Source organism: Aethalodelphis obliquidens, unplaced genomic scaffold, assembly GCF_003676395.1.
Source record: "Aethalodelphis obliquidens isolate GAN/ISIS:26980383/991018 unplaced genomic scaffold, ASM367639v1 scaffold2, whole genome shotgun sequence".
In the NCBI taxonomy this organism is placed as follows: domain Eukaryota; kingdom Metazoa; phylum Chordata; class Mammalia; order Artiodactyla; family Delphinidae; genus Aethalodelphis; species Aethalodelphis obliquidens.
The window spans coordinates 88814418-88835586 of NW_020837946.1; the positions used below are offsets into that span (position 1 = coordinate 88814418).

Consider the following 21169-nt stretch of genomic DNA (forward strand, 5'->3'; position numbering starts at 1 on the left):
TGGTTGGGTTGGGAATAAGATGTTTGGAAACCCTATTCCCTATAGCTGATGCCCTTGCCATCTGTGAATTTGTTCATAAATTTGCTGCAGTATTTATAGTCAGGACTAATATTTTTATGCATTTTAAACAGTTTCTTCTCCCCAGTCTCTTTCTTCAGTACATATAGTCTTATAGACTTAGATATGGGTCATCAATTTTTATGAAACCGCAGGTTTAGCTTAGCTTAGATGATGAATCACAATCCATTTATAATAAGCTCTACATACACACAGTTAAGGGAAAAAGTTTAGAATTTCTCTGGATAATTCTGTAATCTTAGATTGTGCTAACATTTATAAAACTTCATGCAATTCATTACTTATGCATCTGTGTATTCGTGTTACAGATATTAATCACTCCATGATGCTTTAAAAATAATACATGACACACAGTAATAATCATTGTGATTACTATGAGAAAATAGTGGTTTTCTCTGTTAATGATTTCTCGTGTTACTATCAGGAACATAGCACTTGTGTAATCAAGTCCAGTCAGAGATGAAGGAAAAATGAGGTCTCTGGAGCTCAGTGGCCACCATGGCTCCTCCTGGTACACAGTGACTCCCTAGACCTCCCTAGACGATATTGACTCGAATATGTACCTACCCTCACGAAGGGCCTCCCACTGACTGTAGGCTTGGCAAGAAGGAATCCTCCTGCTGCTCTAGAGGTTTCTGTGTTTCAGGTTCAGCTTCCTTAAGTATCCACTGATTACCCGCCTCTTTGGGAGACACTGCAGGTCTCTATTAATGATAGAGCCCACACTAACTAGATCTTTCCCAGCCTTCAGGTATTCTTATCAAGTTTGGACAGTTCTTCTCCATTCTCTATCTTGGAAAAGTTCCCCTAATCACATAAAAGAGTCTAGATTTTGGAAACCAATGCACTTAATTTCTCACCTGAAGTCCAGAAAACTTAAACCTTTAGGCTGCAAAGGTCACTTAGGAGAAGATGAAAAATACTATTTCTATTCATGGGGCTATTCACAAAACAAGTCAAAATGAAATTTTTAAAAATGCACAGGGAAGTTCAAGTCTTACATTGCTCAGCTACATATTTCCTTAGTATCTGTTTACTCAAAAATTGTATTAAATGTTTCCCAGTGAGGAAAATATATTTCACATAAATTCGTCCATATCATTAAAATGTTTTGTTTTTGTTTTCTTTAAAAAAATGTGTTCCATGGGGCTTTCCTGGTGGCGCAGTGGTTGGGAGTCCACCTGCCGATGCAGGGGACACGGGTTCGTGCCCGGTCTGGGACGATCCCAAGTGCCGCGGAGCGCCTGGGCCCGTGGGCCATGGCTGCTGGGCCTGCGCTTCCGGAACCTGTGCTCCGCAACGGGAGAGGCCACAGCAGTGAGGGGCCCGTGTACCACAAAAAAAAAAAAAAAAAAAAAAAAAGACGTGTTCCATCAGCACCGTGTAATTGTGAAACATCAAGGGTGGGGATATATTGCTTAAGGCTTGTGATTTCATCTTGCATGTTGTTCACTAGATGTCCAACATACGTAGACAAAATCAAACACTTCTTTTTCAAAATCTTATTCGCATGAAAGCAGACATCCTTATCTATGCCGTTTCTGTCATGCCATAAGTACATGAGCATAGTTCTCTGATGGCTGAATATATCTCCATTATCTGGACATTTTTATGATAATGTCCCTAGGGAATTAAATTAACTCTCTGAAAGGTGGTCTTTCTCTACATTTACAAACATTTAGTATAGTCTATATGTAAGGAAGTGGCTAACACTATGGGCAGCTGATTTCTATTTCCTTTCTAAAATCTAGCTTGATAGGTTTCATTGACAAGAAAAGCAAACAAACAAATAAAAAGGTGAGCTGAACAAATGGCTAGAAAGCATAATTACATACAGGATATTCTCATATTAGGAACAAAAGAAACTTGTGAGGATTAATTTTGTATGAACGTTAACTGAATTCGTTTGTTAATTTCCAGCCAAAACAAAAAAAAAGAAACCAAAAACTTGGATCAATGTAATTGTGTATCAAGTTAGTGGCAAACACAGAGAAGAACTATTTAAAGTGCCTTTAAAATATAATATATGGCCTCTGCATCCAGTATAACATACTGTAAGGACAAAAAGAAATGTAAAAGAATCTTAAACTGTATTCGTAGATATGTTGTTAAATAATAACATTGGTTTTGCTAATTTGAATTTCATATATCAATATCTTAAGAGTAGGATAGTTCAAATGTTAAATTTTTAAAATATTATTAACACTCAAAATTTTTAAGTAAAATAAAGGAGATACAAATCTAGAAACAATGAAAGTTAATAAAAGTCCTGTAATTAAATTCAAAAGTATCAGTTTGAGATCTTGATTTATTTTTCTCCTTTTTAAAATATATATTCTTAGCTCTGCCACTGAAAAATCCTAAAACCAATGACATCACAGCCTTAAAGACTATCTCTAACATTCACATCATGACCTCTAAATACATTTTCCAATTAACAGAATCAAAACCCCTTTAAGAAATGTTTAATTCTAGGTCTGAGAAAGGCAATTGACAAAATGAGCCACTAACATCTTGTCAAGCCAGAAAACAAGGCTATTGGGTTAGTGTCCAGAGTACATAGGAGCAAAATTGCAGGGCTTTCCACTGACAAAAAGGACAATTTGAGCATCAGAAAGAAAAAACAAATGACTGTAATATATTGAAATACAATAAATGTACAAAAATACATGAGTTCATAATAATACTTAAACAAATAAAAGCTCAGTTGTTACTTTGGAGGTTGCTAAGGTATCAGCATTCTTAGGATTCACTCAGCCAAAATCAGAATGTGGGACATTCTATAGAGCAAATGACCTGGTTCCTTCAAGTAGTAAATGGCATTTAAAAAAAGTAGGGGAATGGAAAATAGTTACACATTAAAAGAAACTCAAATCAAACTCAGTGTATAGACATATTTACATCCTTCTTTTACCAAACCGTATTTTTATATAGTTAAGAAAATAAGAAACTTTTTAATGTGGATTGGGAATAACTTTAAGAAATTTTTGTTAATTCCATGATACTGTTAATTTTCTGAAGCTATCATTGTTATGTTAAAGTTCAGAATATAAATAAATTGGAGGAGAGGATTATGAAACATGAATAGCCAAGTGTGGATAATTGTTAAATATGCATAATGAGCACATGGGTCTTATTATTCTATTCTCTCTATTTTTCTGTATGTTTTTAAATGTCTAAGATAATTAAATACCCCACAAATATAAACACAGACACACTGCATCCACTATACTGTAATCTATTATAAATCAAAATCTTCTGATGATAGAAAAAGTGTCTAGAAGTATTACCTTCTGTGTTATTGTCAATACCAATAGACCAGTGTTACTGGTTACTGAACTCTTTTACTTGAATTAGCCTTATTGCTGAGATAAACATTAATTAATTCTATAAATATATACTGAGCAGTTATAATCAACACATATATTAGACACTTGATTCATAGACAGACATGATCCCTATCCTAGTGGACCTGAATTACATAAAATGTTAATTTATATTCCTGATTTTCTACATTTGCTACTTCATTCATTCAACCATTTATTCAGCAGTTTTTATTGAATGCTTACTTATTGAATGTGTCCCAGACATAGTACTGGGCATGGAAGAGGAAGGTGATGAACAAAATATATGAAATTACTTTCTCATGACCAGTGCATGGGCTATTTCTCCAATGTCATGCACCATTACATAACTTACCCCTCAGATACAGCACATTTCTAATTCTCCTTACACATGAAAATTCTTTTCTTAGTTCCATTTCTGTTTAAACTTCTTCTGTGAAGCCTTTTGTGAAACCTTTAAGAATTCATATGTTTAAAGCATATTCATTTATCTTGACAGTATATTTTATTGCAATTGTTGGTTTAGGTGCTGGTCTTCTGTTAGAATTTATCAAATACGGGGAATAATCTTAGTTTTCTTTGCATTATTACTTAAGAAACTCTAGTAAATGGTAAATTTTCAATACTTGGGAGAAGAAGGGAAGAAGAAAAGAAGGAAAGAAGAAAATCAGTTATATAGCAGGCAGTCTAAACTGCCATCAGCAAAGAGAAAACTATAGGAATTTAGAAAATAAACTCTTCTTTCTTACATGGGATGAAACTGGGAAGAAGCAGGGAGTAATAGTTTGATATACTTCATTCACTGGGAGTTTCACAAGCTGTGAGACTGCTGCACCTTTTGTGAAAGGAGCAGACAAATAGATTTTGGCAACAGTAGAAATTGCTAAACGGCAGGAAAACATCATCCCAGCAAGATATTTCACTGCAGCCTCCCATTTCAACCAGAGCGATCAGACTCAAGGAAAGTAAATTTCTAGTGGATCCCTTTCATTGATCTCACATAAAGAACTGAAAGGCCCCCAAAGGTATCACTACTATCTTATTTGACTTCCAAATAAAATCTGTATGCGAGCTAGCAGAAAATACCAATTGTGATAGTTCATTTCACAGTTCTACAGGAAGAAATGTCAGGAGAGTGGAAAAAGAATATGACCAGCAGCCAAACTGTAAAAGAACAGGTACAGAGGGAACAAAAATGGGAATAAGAGGAAAGAAAGAACATTAGGGGAAGTTTTGCCAAGGCAAGACAGAATTGCCTTAGGATTCTTAGTTGTTTCACATTCATCCTTCCACCCCACTCCCAAGGAACCAGCTGTACTTGCTTAGAAATATTTTTTAGCCCTTTTATTTCCCTACAATCTTCATCGTCACTTACACTTATTAAAATTACATTACCCTATAACTGTCTATTGGAGAATGAGCCACTCGGAGCAATTTAATTAGTTGATAAAGCCATGGGATTTATGTTCTTTTCACATTTCTATTTTATTATGACTAAGAGACAAATGAAAGTGGAAAAGGATTATAATGTTATATAGTCACAAGTTTAAATGTGACCATCTGAGTTTCTTGTATGTGTCTTTTTTGGATTTGAAGACATTTGTCTAAAAAATTAATTTTAATTATGTATGTGTTGTTTTTGACAGAGAAATTGTGAAACAAGTTGTTCCAAAGATCAGTTCCAGTGTTCCAATGGTCAGTGTATATCAGCAAAATGGAAATGCGATGGCCATGAAGACTGTAAATATGGAGAAGATGAGAAAAACTGTGAGCCAGGTAAAATTCTTGAGGCCATATTTCATTTAACTAGTATTTTAACTTGGTTAGAATTTAACTTTAAGCAATGATATGCATAAAACAGTGGCAAATAATGCACATATTTACTGTTTTTAAGAAATAATCTGAAATATCTGTAGATAAATTAATTGGTGTGCCCTTCATACGTTTTGAAAGTGTTTTGGCGGGTAAGATTGTTATTATTTCAAGATCCAAGCATTACTCCCCAAAATTTGGTTTTCTGGTCTCTATATTTTTCTACACTATTTGGAGTTGTTTTTCCAAGACAGCAACATGAAATATGTTGAAACTGTAAGTATAATAAAAGTCAGGTTTCAATTCTGGAAATTAAGGTTATAAAACAGAATATAATAGTTTCAATGTGATACCAACTGAGAAAAAGGATGTCTATTATTTCTATTTGTATCATGGTCCAAAATAAAAATAAAATTAAGAAGCAAAACCAGAGTATAGGAAGAAAAACCCAATTTATACATTTCTATTCCTTAAACATGACTTTAAATATACTCATTAAATTAACTTTTATACTTAGGAATTTTAATAACAATATTCTACAGGAAAAAAATACTAGGGAAAAAAATCAGTTTGTAATCTATGTCTATGGTTATAAGCACTTTCATGGTTACTTTGAGAGACTAGGTCAGAATTGCAGATACCTGGCACACACATTGCCATTGTCCCAGTACCATGCCCATGGTCCATGTTGCTAATTGATCACATCTTTTTTCTTAATGAATCCAGACATATTCCCAGACTCCTTATTAATACAGATCCCTAGGCAAACACTGCCAATTAAAAGAAATTAAATCCCAAGGGAAAAGCTTTTTAGCATTCCTGGACTAAGTAATTTAGACCACAAAGTCATTATGTAAGTACATTTGGCTACCTAGTAGTCTAATATAAGGCCAAGAACCCCAGAGGTTTGAATACAAACTTAGCAAACTCAAGCACATAGACGAAGAAAGGCCTCATCATTATTATGTCAATTAATTAAATTGGGTATTGGTAGTAACTTATTTATCCACTTTTAAAAAAAATTTTCCATATCATAAAGAAATACTTCGAATTCTACAGACTCTGTTAATCATACATATATTCATATTTAAAACCCCAAACCAAAAAAAAAAACTTCTTAAAACTTATATAAATATGACATTTATATCAAAACAGCCAAATAGATATCATGGGGTCTATGAGACCATGCCAAGATTTCTACTTTTAGCTTTATACAATGCACATTATGAATTAACATTCCCAAAGGTCACTAAATCCTATTACAGTTTTAAAAATAATTTGAGGCTTTTGTCTTTTAAATAAATTAACTGAAAATTGTAAAAAAAATACATTTAACTCTTCACAAATCAGAAAGATGGAGGTTATAGAGCGTTTTTTTCTTTCCCTTTCTTTCTTTAGTCTAGTGAGTTGAATACTTATTGAACAGGCTATTACATCATGAGGTATATTTAATACAATGCAATAATATTGTAAAGCACATCTTAAGTCAATATTTAATATCAGATGTTGAATATAGCTCAAATAATCTAAACTGTTTTCATTACTATGTATAATTTTTATATGCTTATATATGCTTTTATCTATCAACCATTCATTCTGTTCACTAAATCTAAATTTCAACTTTATATTCAGCTTCTCCTACTTGCTCATCAAGTGAATATATATGTGCCAGTGGAGGATGTATTTCAGCATCTTTGAAATGTAACGGAGAATATGATTGTGCTGATGGTTCAGATGAGGTAAAATCTATTTTTTGGTTAAAATCTCTGAATTACATGAATTAGGTTTGAGAAAGCAAATATAGTAAAAAACAAAGAGACAGAATCTTGATTCTTAGCACTGTCTAAAATGTCAAGACAAGAACATTGAATACAGTAATTTCAGCAAATACCTGAATCTTCATGCTGTCCATAGACTAAACCCTATTGTCATTTGCAGAGGTGATATTCATTAAATAAAAATAAAAGAAAGCCCACAGTATAATCAATCTCCAGTATTGTCAGCTGCATGTTTATCTTGCTTGTGATGATAGCATTATCATTAATGAAAACTGCAGTGGCCTTTTGTATTTGAACAGATGGACTGTGTGACTGAGTGTAAGGAAGATCAGTTTCGATGCAGAAATAAAGCCCACTGTATTCCAATTAGATGGCTTTGTGATGGAATTCATGACTGTGTGGATGGCAGTGATGAAGACAACTGTGACAGAGGTAAGGTACTTTGTATGTGTGCGTGTGTGTGTGTGTGTGTGTGTGCGTGTGTGTGCGCATGTGCTCCTGCAAGTAAGAGAATGGCAAGAATGACAGTTAAGATGCTACGCAGAATATTTACATAGTGTGCTAGAGGCAGAGGATAAGATCATTAAATGATTCTCCTTTTCTAGTTTCATTACATAATAGCCTATTCTAAATAAGCAAAATCTGGCTCATTTTCAGACAAGAGTATAAATTTGTCTTCATATAACAAAGACAACCAAAATGCAAGTGTTTTTTGGGTGCCTATCATGAGCATGTCTTTGGACTAGATGTTGGGTCAGGGATGGGGATATGAGAAGAATCCAGGGAACATAGCCACTATAGCCATTCCTACCAAAGTATTTTCTGGGCACGTTTCTCTTCCATATTGCTTGCCTGGTTTCTGAATGACTAGAAACAGCATATGGTATACTGTACCACACCTACTGATATGCTAGATCATATATAGGTTATAGGTTGTGCCCCAAATTTCTTTCTTGCCATATAGTTGAGAAAATGACCTACATTATTTGTCAGTCTGAAAGAAACTTTCTGTTTTGTAGCATCGTTTTTTTCCAGCTATGTGAAAATCCTGACAGATAACTTTTTAGTTTAAGTCACCACATTAAAAATAGCAATTATGGCTACTTTAGAGTTAATGAGTGGAAAGCAAAGAAATTATAGGGTGAATCTTAAAATGATCACAAATTGCAGCATTCTTATTATTTTCATAAGATATTATGAAATATATATCTTATCGATATATATTATAATATATATATATATTTAGATATATTGTTTAAATACAAAAGTTATTTTTACCTACTTATAAAAGTCTCTCAATCAACTTTACATTTTAGAATATTTGGAACATCATCAACAGAGATGATATTAGATATTGACATATGTTGCAAGGCATTTGAACATTCAGGGTTTACACAGTTTAAATGGGCCTAAAGTATTTACTTCTGTCAATATCTAGTTGCTCAAGGAAAAATACCTTCTACTTTCTTTAATATTAGATCAAAACTTTATGATGTCCTATATTTCTATTCCAAACCTGATAAAGTATTGTTATATCAGCAGAAGAAATCCTATTTCTCATTTGGAATCTGCAGTACCTTATAAAAAACTGTAAAAGATTAAACTTCCATAATAGCCGTTTCTACTTTCGCTTAAGTTCTCACACTCTCTTTCTGTAATTGGTTACTCTAAAGAAAGCAAACTTTGTGGACATTCTGGTACCAACAACTCATATACAATCTTATAGTCAAAGACTTTGGGACCACAATTAAGCTACTCATCATTTACCATTTTCTAATTAATAAGCTCTTATCCCCTCAGCTTAAGTCACTGTCACCAGTCTTGTTCTTTTCCTTGTGGCTTCCTATCTGGGCTATTAGTGACCCAACTGGTCACCAGTACATCCTATTCACTGCTGCCATGTTCCTCTTATTTAAATGTAACTCTGGTTTTGTCAATCTTTACTTAAAGCTCTTCTTGGTTAGATACAAATATCACAACCTGGCAGTCAGGGTTATAAGAGAATGATCCCATTTCACCTTTCCAGTCTTATAACTCTACTAATCCTCTTTATGTACCCTAAATTCTAGCCAAACTGGAAGATAATATTCAAGCAATATCCTCCATGCTTTTCAACATCTTTCTTGATTATTCTACTACTTTGCCATCTCAATACCTTTGCCAGTAAAAAGTATATCTATTCTTTTTTTTTTTTTTTAACATCTTTATTGGAGTATAATTGCTTTACAATGGTATGTTAGTTTCAGCTTCACAACAAAATGAATCAGTTATATATATACATATGTTCCCATATCTCTTCCCGCTTGCGTCTCCCTCCCTTCCACCCTCCCTATCCCACCCCTCCAGGCGGTCACAAAGCACCGAGCTGATCTCCCTGTGCTATGCGGCTGCTTCCCACTAGCTATCTACCTTACATTTGGTAGTGTATATATGTCCATGCCTCTTTATCGCTTTGTCACCGTTTACACTTCCCCCTCCCCATAGCCTCAAGTCCATTCTCTAGTAAGTCTGTGTCTTTATTCCTGTTTCACCCCTAGGTTTTTCATGACATTTTTTTTTTTAATTCCATATATATGTGTTAGCATACGGTATTTGTCTCTCTCTTTCTGACTTACTTCACTCTGTATGACAGACTCTAGGTCTATCCACCTCATTACAAATAGCTCAATTTCGTCTCTTTTTATGGCTGAGTAATATTCCATTGTATATATGTGCCACATCTTCTTTATCCATTCATCCGATGATGGACACTTAGGTTGTTTCCATCTCCTGGCTATTGTAAATAGAGCTGCAATGAACATTTTGGTACATGACTCTTTTTGAATTATGGTTTTCTCAGGGTATATGCCCAGTAGTGGGATTGCTGGGTCATATGGTAGTTCTATTTTTAGCTTTTTAAGGAACCTCCATACTGTTCTCCACAGTGGCTGTATCAATTTACATTCCCACCAACAGTGTAAGAGGGTTCCCTTTTCTCCACACCCTCTCCAGCATTTATTGTTTCTAGATTTTTTGATGATAGCCATTCTGACTGGTGTGAGATGATATCTCATTGTAGTTTTGATTTGCATTTCTCTCATGATTAGTGATGTTGAGCATTCTCTCATGTGTTTGTTGGCACTCTGTATATCTTCTTTGGAGAAATGTCTATTTAGGTCTTCTGCCCATTTTTGGATTGGGTTGTTTGTTTTTTTGTTATTAAGCTGCATGAGCTGCTTATAAATTTTGGAGATCAATCCTTTGTCAGTTGCTTCATTTGCAAATATTTTCTCCCATTCTGAGGGTTGTCTTTTGGTCTTCTTTATGGTTTCCTTTGCTGCGCAAAAGCTTTTAAGTTTCATTAGGTCCCATTTGTTTACTCTTGTTTTTATTTCCATTACTCTAGGAGGTGGGTCAGAAAGAATCTTGCTGTGATTTATGTCATAGAGTGTTCTGCCTATGTTTTCCTCTAAGAGTTTGATAGTTTCTGGCCTTACATTTAGGTCTTTAATCATTTTGAGCTTATTTTTGTGTATGGTGTTAGGGAGTGATCTAACTTCATACTTTTACATGTAGCTGTCCAGTTTTCCCAGCACCACTTATTGAATAGGCTGTCCTTTCTCCACGGTACATTTCTGCCTCCTTTGTCAAAGATAAGGTGACCATATGTGCGTGGGTTTATCTCTGGGCTTTCTATCCTGTTCCATTGATCTATCTTTCTGTTTTTGTGCCAGTACCATACCGTTTTGATAACTGTAGCTTTGTAGTATAGTCTGAAGTCTGGGAGCCTGATTCCTCCAGTTCCTTCTTTCGTTCTCAAGATTGCTTTGGCTATTCGGGGTCTTTTGTGTTTCCATACAAATTGCAAAATTTTTTGTTCTAGTTCTGTGAAAAATGCCAGTGGTAGTTTGATAGGGATTGCATTGAATCTATAGATTGCTTTCGGTAGTAGAGTCATTTTCACAATGTTGATTCTTCCAATCCAAGAACATGGTATATCTCTCCATCTATTTGTATCATCTTTAATTTCCTTCATCAGTGTCTTATAATTTTCTGCATACAGATCTTTTGTCTCCTTAGGTAGGTTTATTCCTAGATATTTTATTCTTTTTGTTGCAATGGTAAATGGGAGTGTTTTCTTGATTTCACTTTCAGATTTTTCATCATTAGTATATAGGAATGCCAGAGATTTCTGTGCATTAATTTTGTATCCTGCCACTTTACCAAATTCATTGATGAGCTCTAGTAGTTTTCTGGTAGCATCTTTAGGGTTCTCTATGTATAGGATCATGTCATCTGCAAACAGTGACAGCTTTACTTCTTCTTTTCCAATTTGGATTCCTTTTATTTCCTTTTCTTCTCTGATTGCTGTGGCTAAAACTTCCAAAACTATGTTGAATAAGAGTGGTGAGAGTGGGCAGCCTTGTCTTGTTCCTGATCTTAGTGGAAATGCTTTCAGTTTTTCGCCATTGAGGATGATGTTTGCTGTGGGCTTGTCATATATGGCCTTTATTATGTTGAGGAAAGTTCCCTCTATGCCTACTTTCTGCAGGGTTTTTATCATAAATGGGTGTTGAATTTTGTCAAAAGCTTTCTCTGCATCTATTGAGATGATCATATGGTTTTTCTCCTTCAATTTGTTAATATGGTTTATCACATTGATAGATTTGCGTATATTGAAGAATCCTTGCATTCCTGGAATAAACCCCACTTGATCATGGTGTATGATCCTTTTAATGTGCTGTTGGATTCTGTTTGCTAGTATTTTGTTGAGGATTTTTGCATCTATGTTCATCAGTGATATTGGCCTGTAGTTTTCTTTCTTTGTGACATCCTTGTCTGGTTTTGGTATCAAGGTGATGGTGGCCTCGTAGAAGGAGTTTGGGAGTGTTCCTCTCTCTGCTATATTTTGGAAGAGTTTGAGAAGGATAGGTGTTAGCTCTTCTCTAAATGTTTGATAGAATTCGCCTGTGAAGCCATCTGGTCCTGGGCTTTTCTTTGTTGGAAGATTTTTAATCACAGTTTCAATTTCAGTGCTTGTGATTGGTCTGTTCATATTTTCTATTTCTTCCTGATTCAGTCTTGGCAGGTTGTGCATTTCTAAGAATTTGTCCATTTCTTCCAGATTGTCCATTTTATTGGCATAGAGTTGCTTGTAGTAATCTCTCATGATCTCTTTTATTTCTGCAGTGTCAGTTGTTACCTCTCCTTTTTCATTTCTAATTCTATTGATTTGAGTCTTCTCCCTTTTTTTCTTGATGAGTCTGGCTAGTGGTTTATCTATTTTGTTTATCTTCTCAAAGAACCAGCTTTTAGTTTTATTGATCTTTGCTATTGTTTCCTTCATTTCTTTTTCATTTATTTCTGATCTGATTTTTATGATTTCTTTCCTTCTGCTAGCTTTGGGGTTTTTTTGTTCTTCTTTCTCTAATTGCTTGAGGTGCAAGGTTAGGTTGTTTATTCGAGATGTTTCCTGCTTCTTAAGGTGGGCTTGTATTGCTATAAACTTCCCCCTTAGAACTGCTTTTGCTGCATCTCACAGGTTTTGGGTCGTTGTGTCTCCATTGTCATTTGTTTCTAGGTATTTTTTGATTTCCTCTTTGATTTCTTCAGTGATCACTTCATTATTAAGTAGTGTATTGTTTAGCCTCCATGTGTTTGTATTTTTTACAGATCTTTTCCTGTAATTGATATCTAGTCTCATGGCGTTGTGGTCAGAAAAGATACTTGATACAATTTCAATTTTCTTAAATTTACCAAGGCTTGATTTGTGACCCAAGATATGATCTATCCTGGAGAATGTTCCATGAGCACTTGAGAAAAATGTGTATTCTGTTGTTTTTGGATGGAATGTCCTATAAATATCAATTAAGTCCATCTTGTTTAATGTATCATTTAAATCTTGTGTTTCCTTATTTATTTTCATTTTGGATGATCTGTCCATTGGTGAAAGTGGGGTGTTAAAGTCCCCTACTATGAATGTGTTACTGTCGATTTCCCCTTTTATGGTTGTCAGTATTTGCCTTATGTATTGAGGTGCACCTATGTTGGGTGCATAAATATTTACAATTGTTATATCTTCCTCTTGGATCGATCCCTTGATCATTATGTAGTGTCCTTCTTTGTCTCTTCTAATAGTCTTTGTTTTAAAGTCTATTTTGTCTGATATGAGAATTGCTACTCCAGCTTTCTTTTGGTTTCCATTTGCATGAAATACCTTTTTCCATCCCCTTACTTTCAGTCTGTATGTGTCTCTAGGTCTGAAGTGGGTCTCTTGTAGACAGCAAATATATGGGTCTTGTTTTTGTATCCATTCAGCCAATCTGTGTCTTTTGGTGGGAGCATTTAGTCCATTTACATTTAAGGTAATTATCGATATGTGTGTTCCTATTCCCATTTTCTTAATTGTTTTGGGTTCGTTATTGTAGGTCTTTTCCTTCTCTTGTGTTTCTTGCCTAGAGAAGTTCCTTTAGCAGTTGTTGTAGAGCTGGTTTGGTGGTGCTGAACTCTCTCAGCTTTTGCTTGTCTGTAAAGGTTTTAATTTCTCCATCAAATCTGAATGAGATCCTTGCTGGGTAGAGTAGTCTTGGCTGCAGGTTTTTCTCCTTCAACACTTTCAATATATCCTGCCACTCCCTTCTGGCTTGCAGAGTTTCTGCTGAAAGATCAGCTGTTAACCTTATGGGGATTCCCTTGTGTGTTATTTGTTTTTTTCCCTTGCTGCTTTTAATATGTTTTCTTTGTATTTAATTTTTGACAATTTGATTAATATGTGGTTTGGCGTATTTCTCCTTGGATTTATCCTGTATGGGACTCTCTGTGCTTCCTGGACTTGATTAATGATTTCTTTTCCCATATTAGGGAAGTTTTCAACTATAATCTCTTCAAATATTTTCTCAGTCCCTTTCTTTTTCTCTTCTTCTTCTGGAACCCCTATAATTCGAATGTTGGTGCGTTTAATGTTGTCCCAGAGGTCTCTGAGACTGTCCTCAGTTCTTTTCATTCTTTTTTCTTTATTCTGCTCTGCAGTAGTTATTTCCACTATTTTATCTTCCAGGTCACTTATCCGTTCTTCTGCCTCAGTTATTCTGCTATTGATCCCATCTAGAGTACTTTTAATTTCATTTATTGTGTTGTTCATCGTTGCTTGCTTCATCTTTAGTTCTTCTAGGTCCTTGTTAACTGATTCTTGCAATTTGTCCATTCTATTGTCCATTCTATCTCCAAGATTTCGGATCAACCTTACTATCATTATTCTGAACTCTTTTTCAGGTAGACTGCCTATTTCCTCTTCATTTGTTAGGTCTGGTGGGTTTTTATCTTGCTCCTTCATCTGCTGTGTGTTTTTCTGTGTTTTCATTTTGCTTATCTTATTGTGTTTGGGGTCTCCTTTTTTGCAGGCTGAAGGTTCGTAGTTCCTGTTGTTTTTTGTGTCTGTCCCCAGTGGCTAAGGTTGGTTCAGTGGGTTGTGTAGGCTTCCTGGTGGAGGGTACTAGTGCCTGTGTTCTGGTGTATGAGGCTGGATCTTGTCTTTCTGGTGGGCAGGTCCACCAGACCTGGTGGTGTGTTTTGGGGTGTCTGTAGACTTACTATGATTTTGGGCAGCCTCTCTGCTAATGGGTGGGGTTGTGTTCCTGTCTTGCTAGTTGTTTGGCATAGGATGTCCAGCACTGTAGCTTGCTGGTCGTTGTGTGAAGCTGGGTGCTGGCGTTGAGATGGAGATCTCTCGGAGATTTTTGCTGTTTGATATTATGTGCAGCTGGGAGGCCTCTTGTGGACCAGTGTCCTGAATTTGGCTCTCCCACCTCAGAGGCACAGCACTGAGTCCTGGCTGCAGCACCAAGAGCCTTTCATCCACAGGGCTCCTTAATTTGGGATGATTCGTTGTCTATTCAGGTATTCCACAGATGCAGGGTATATCAAGTTGATTGTGGAGCTTTAATCCGCTGCTTCTGAGGCTGCTGGGAGAGATTTCCCTTTCTCTTCTTTGTTCTGACAGTTCCCAGGGGCTCAGCTTTGGATTTGGCCCCGCCTGTGCGTGTAGGTCGCTGGAGGGCATCTGTTCTTTGCTCAGACAGGACGAGGTTAAAGGAGCCGCTGATTCGGAGGCTCTGGCTCACCCAGGCCTGGGGGTAGGGAGGGTCACGGAGTGCGGGGCGGGCCTGCAGCGGCAGAGGCCGGCGTGACGCTGCAGCCTGAGGCGCGCCGTGCGCTCTCCCGGGGAGCCGTCCCTGGATCCCGGGACCCTGGCAGTGGCGGGCTGTACAGGCTCCCCAGAAGGGCGTGTGGCTAGTGACCTGTGTTCGCACACAGGCCTCCTGGCGGCGGCAGCAGCGGCCTTAGCGTCCCATGTCCGTCTCTGGGCTCTGCACTCTTAGCCGCGGCTCGCGCCCGTCCCTGGAGCTCTCTCAAGCAGCGTTCTTAATCCCCTCTCCTCGTGCACCAGGAAACAAAGAGGGACGTAAAAGTCTCTTGCCTCTTCGGCAGGTCCAGACCCCACCCCAGACTCTCTCCCGGCCAGCCGCGGCGCACCAACGCCCTGCAGGCTGTGTTCACGCCGCCAACCTCAGTCCTCTCCCTGCGCTCCGACAAAAGCCGGAGCCTCAGCTCCCAGTCCCGCCCGCCCCGGCGGGCAAGCAGACAAGCCTCTCGGCTGGTGAGTGCCGGTCGGCCCGATCCTCTGCGCTGGAATCTGTCCGCTTTGCCCTCCGCACCCCTGTTGCTGTGCTCTCCTCCGCGGCTCCCAAGCTCCCCCACTCCGCCTCCCGAAGTCTCCACCCGCGAAGGGGCTTCCTAGTGTGTGGACACTTTTCCTCCTTCACAGCTCTCTCCCGCTGGTGCAGGACCCGTCCCTATCCTTCTGTCTCTGTTTAGTTTTTTCTTTTGCCCTAACCAGGTACGTGGGGGTTCCTTGCCTTTTGGGAGGTCTGAGGTCTTCTGCCAGCGTTCAGTAGGTGTTCTGTAGGAGTTGTTCCACGCGTAGATGTATTTCTGGTGTATCTGTGGAGAGGAAGGTGATCTCCGCGTCTTACTCTTCTGCCATCTTCCCGGAAGTCTATCTATTCTTTTAAGTCCATCTCAGTTACTACTGTGTCTTCAACCAAACTGCAGTCTTTTTTTAGTTTCCCTAGGAACCATTTGATTGCATTCCTGTTGTCATGTTCTTCCTTCTAATATAATCACTTCTGTATTATTTGACTAAGCTTCCCTGTTGGAATATGAGTTTCTTGATGTGAAAAATTAGGTATGCAAGCAAAATGTGGAAGTACATTTCAGGCAGTGGGATAATTATGTTCAAAGTCACAGAGGTGAGGGAAACGATCTGTTTAGGAGCCACAAGTAATTGAGGAGTCATGCTGTAGAACTTGGTTTTAATATTATGCATGTTGAGGAGTTTTCCAATGCTTTTGAGGAGTTTTCTAATATTAAAAAAGGAAGGGGTGATGGGATTTGAACTATGTAACAGCACAGAGAATTTCCTGAGATGAGAATCAAGCAGTCCAGTTTCTTGTCTTATCTCCATGGACATTTCTATGCTCGTGTTTTCATACTATCAAGTTCAGCCACAGTGAAATGTCTCCAACAGCTGTAGAAACACCTGGAAAGTCAGTGTGTGCCTGGGAGGGTGGGTGGTGGTGGGCAATCCTTTTAGGATTTAGCTACTTTTTTAATATTGGATTTCATAAAAAAATGTGTTTGAACAAAGGATTCCAGGTTAAAAAATCAAACATTAAAGTAAAAAACTGAACATTATAGTATTTGAAATCTGAGATAACTTTCAGATTTAAAATGACTATTAAATGTTTAAGCTTACTGAATAAAAAGAGAGTTGAGAGCTTTTAATTCAACCATTTAGAAATATGTCAAAGCTCCCCTACCCTCCCTATTTCTGCTTCTAACATTTCTTGGGTTCCTTTGCTGCTAGGTAATTAAATTCCAATGGAATACCTTGTTGGTTAAAGTGTTTGATCCTGTATGAATGTACCATAAGGCATGACCAAGTTCAGATTTCTAGTATTTGATTTGCTTCCAGGAAGTTGTTTAGGTATTGGGAAAAAGCACTTCAAGGCACTGAGGAGATAAAATGCCAGAATAAACATCTCTTCTATTAAATGTTACTTCCATTCATCTCAAATCTGGACACGTGAGCTAACAGGGGCTAAGTGCTGGGGGCTGGAAGATAAGAGAGCTGTAGGATAAACATGGAACATTTTCAATGTGAATCAATTTTACTGGTTTACTTTAAAAGGACTGAAATCCCAAATACTATGGAATTAAAAGCAGCATTCACTTTTTTTTTTAATAAATTTATTTATTTATTTTTTGTTGCATTGGGTCTTCGTTGCTGCATGAGGGCTTTCTCTAGTTGCGGCAAGCGGGGGCTACTCTTCGTTGCAGTGTGCGGGCTTCTCATTGTGGTGGCTTCTCTTATTGCGGAGCACAGGTGCTAGGCGCAAGGGCTTCACGAGTCGTGGCGCACGGGCTCAGTAATTGTGGCACACGGGCTTAGTTGCTCCATGGAATGTGGCATCTTCCCAGACCAGGGCTCGAACCCATGTCCCCTGCATTGGCAGGCGGATTCTTAACCACTGTGCTATGAGGGAAGCCCAGCAGTCACATTTTTAAAGGTAAACCGTGTTGCCTTAAGGAAACTTGGTGTTTGTTTTGGCCTGAGCTTTCAAACTTTACTCTTTATAGCAATTTTGTTGGAAAAGATAGTTATTCTTTTTAGTAATTATCAGCTCAAATGTGTATATTATTATAGAAATTATAAAATATTATATATTTAAGCTTATCTCAACCCAAATAAAGATGAGAACTCTAGATGATTATTTTCTGTGATGTTTCACTTGTCCAAATTTCTATGAAACTGCCAAGAGCTAAGTTATATTTAGACATAGGTTGTTGTTAATATATACTTATCTATTTTTCTAATAACCTCCCATTGAGCTGATCAAGAACATGACTAGGGAACTGGGATTTTAATCCAGCTAATCTCTTTATATTATACCTGTTTTTAATTGTTTATGTGTGCTTCATGCCATTTCAAAATAAACTTGTTAAGTTAAGATGTCTTGGAAACCCCCCACCCCCCCAATGCATTTTTTGCAATGCAAATTCTTCCTAGTACAATAGGAAACCTTTCGTAGGTTATCATAAAACCTTTGCCTTTCTGCTACAATTATGATTTCATTTATATTTCTCTTCTTCTTAATAAAAATAGTGGCATATCCAACACTTTTTTTGTTTTATTTATTTATTTATTTTTGGCCACACTTTGTGGCATGCAGGATCTTGGTTCCTCCATCAGGGATCGAACCTGTGTCCCCTGCAGTGGAAGCCTGGAGTCTTAACCACTGGGCTGCCAGGCAAGTCCCATGTCCCACACTCTTATGGGGAAAATGGTAATGTTATGTAATGCAATACCTTTGGGAACTCATTTTTTTTCCTTTTAACAAGACTGATGTGCTACAAATAGAGTTATTTTTAAATAATCAGAGGATGTCAAGAGTTCACAAATTCTGTTTGAATTTAGTCCATTTTAGAATGGAACATGTGATGAGATTTAGTCATTAGAATCTTTATTCTGAAAGAATACAACTCTATTTCATATTCTATGGATTTTGATATTGAATTAAGCTAAAGCTCACCTCAAACCAATATTCATATCTTTAATACTAAAGGCTGTTCATGTTATATCTTTTTGTTTTCAGAGTTCCTAAATGGTAATATATTTTCTTGCATTGATTTTGATAATTGAGATTATTTTAAAAATCAGGGCATTTTTAGAGTTGAACATTGCAGATGTTTGAAAGAAAAGGGCGTCCCAATGCCAGATATTGTACTTTCAGAAGTCTCACATGGTGACATTCACCTTGCTGCACTCACCAAGGACCTGCCTTTTTCTGTGTCTTAGTTTGTTAGTGCTCAGAGGTGTCAATTTAAGCTGCACCAGTTCTGTTAAGCATTTTTGCAGGAAAACTTAGACCCGTTCTGAATGGTATCACTATAAATTCCTGGCCTCAGCTTCAACTACCACTCAAGATTCTAAGCAATCTACCTATATGTTTTTAATCATCTCTCTCTACCATTAACCATATCTGGTTTTTAAAAAGTTGATTTATTTTCTCACATTCCACCTCACAGCAATAGTAAAAATCATGAGCTTTTTTCAACATCTAGACACAAAATTAACTAAGCTACATATAGCTGTGCCTAGCATTTCCTCCTTCCTTTCTCTTGAAATGGAAGACTTGTCTTCCAGCCTAAGGATAATCCTTTTATTTTGCTTTAGATCTCAAATCCTTCACACTTTCTTGATTCTCAAGGAACTCATTATCTGAAGTACCTTTTCTGTCTTTTGTATCCTCAGCATTACCTTGTCTACTGAATTCCTTAACTTCCTCTTTTCTTCCTCCCCTTTAAGGGTAAACTTCTGGACTACAAATTCTTCATCTATAATAATGAACTACAAACATTTCACTAAACCCACCACCACTTTCTCTAAAGCTACTCTCTTAGCATCATTTAAATGTGCTAACTATTAACTTCTTGTTAGAAAAGTTTCCAGGTATTTCTCCAACCACTCTGGCTACTTCTTCTCAGTCTCTGCTAGATTCCTCTTTATCTATTCAAACTTTAAATGCTGATTTTCTCTGTGTTCTCTTCTAAATTTCAAATAATAACTGTATTCTGATCATTCCCGACTCTACATTTACACCTCAGAAACCTATCCCATATTTCAGACACATTTATCCACTAGCCTGCTAAGTATCACCACATGATTGTCTTACCAGTAACCTAAATGAATTGTCATTATTTCCACTAAACCTGATCCTTCTAATGTGATCTTTTATTTATTGAATGACACCAACATTCACTGAATGACCCCAACAAACCAAAAATTGAGTAGTACTGTGTTTCACTACTCACTCTCCTTTACCACCCTCATCTAGTTAGCCATCAGATCCTGAGGATTCTACCTCCTGAAGAGCTCTCAAATGTAGCTACTCTAAATCAGGTTTCCATCAGTTGTTTTCTGGACTGCTGCAAGCCCTCTTCAAATTGGTCTTTTTCCCCCCATCTTGGCTTTACTACTCCCTATCTTCATTTCTAAGTTTTCCTCACTGTAGCTAGTGTTGTCATTCTACAACCCAAATCTGATTCTGTGATTTCCTAAGTTAAATCTTTGCTACTAGAAGTGAATTACTAGAGATTAGTGTGCAAGTCAAAACTCAGAACAAGAAGAGCTTATTGACTCTCACAAGCCTAGACTCATTATTCTCTCTAAAGTACATACATAAAATGAACAATGCTTCTTTCTTGGAATTTTCTAGGCTTGCAAGGATGAGCCCTATCATTCCCCAGCTCCCTGTTTTAATAAACATATCCATTTTTAATATGTTAATACCTTCAATCATCAAATCTCACCAATATAGAAATGATACTACTTATATATGAAATTTAAATTAATATAATTAAATTAATATAATTCTCTGAGAGCAGTCTTATTAATCTTAATTTTAAATTCCCATCAAGTTTCTTTATGTGGTTTCCCCATGTACTCCTTACAAATATGAACTTATAAATCTTAACCATACCTCTTTTGTAGCATATGAAGATGTTGAGCCCCATAGAAATTAATACACTTTTCCAAAGCAAGACAAAGCAAGTTCCTATCTCCCTAACCATTGCTGTTTCTGCTATATATTGCTACATATCTAGACATACAACTAAAGTTTATTCGTACTTTGGGTCCTTTGCCTGTGGTGGATGTATTTAATTTTAAGTTAGAACGTCCCTGTATTCTTTTTTTTTTAACATCTTTATTGGAGTATAATTGCTTTAAAATGTTGTCTTAGTTTCTGCTGTATAACAAAGTGAATCAGCTATATGTATACATATATCCCCATATCCCTTCCCTCTTGTGTGTCCCTCCCACGCCTCCTATCCCACCCCTCTAGGTGGTCACAGCACTGAGCTGATTGCCCTATGCTATGGGGCTGCTTCCCACTAGCTGTCTGTTTTACATTTGGTAGTGTATATATGTCCATGCCACTCTCTCACTTCGTCCCAGCTTACCCTTCCCCCTCCCCGTGTCCTCAAGTCCATCCTCTACGTCTGTGTCTTTATTCTTGTCCTGCACTTAGGTTCTTCAGAAACTTTTTGGTTTTTTTT

The 21169-nt window shown here is 37.0% G+C and overlaps 1 protein-coding gene across 1 annotated transcript in view; it reads left to right on the forward strand.

Moving 5' to 3' along the window:
* LRP1B (LDL receptor related protein 1B) overlaps positions 1–21169 on the forward strand; it is a 1467083-nt gene that overhangs the window by 1296875 nt on the left and 149039 nt on the right. The window contains exons 67-69 of the mRNA XM_027078335.1: positions 5069–5198; positions 6867–6973; positions 7312–7444. Of these exons, the coding sequence (XP_026934136.1) occupies positions 5069–5198; positions 6867–6973; positions 7312–7444 (370 nt within the window). The remainder of the gene's footprint in view (positions 1–5068; positions 5199–6866; positions 6974–7311; positions 7445–21169) is intronic.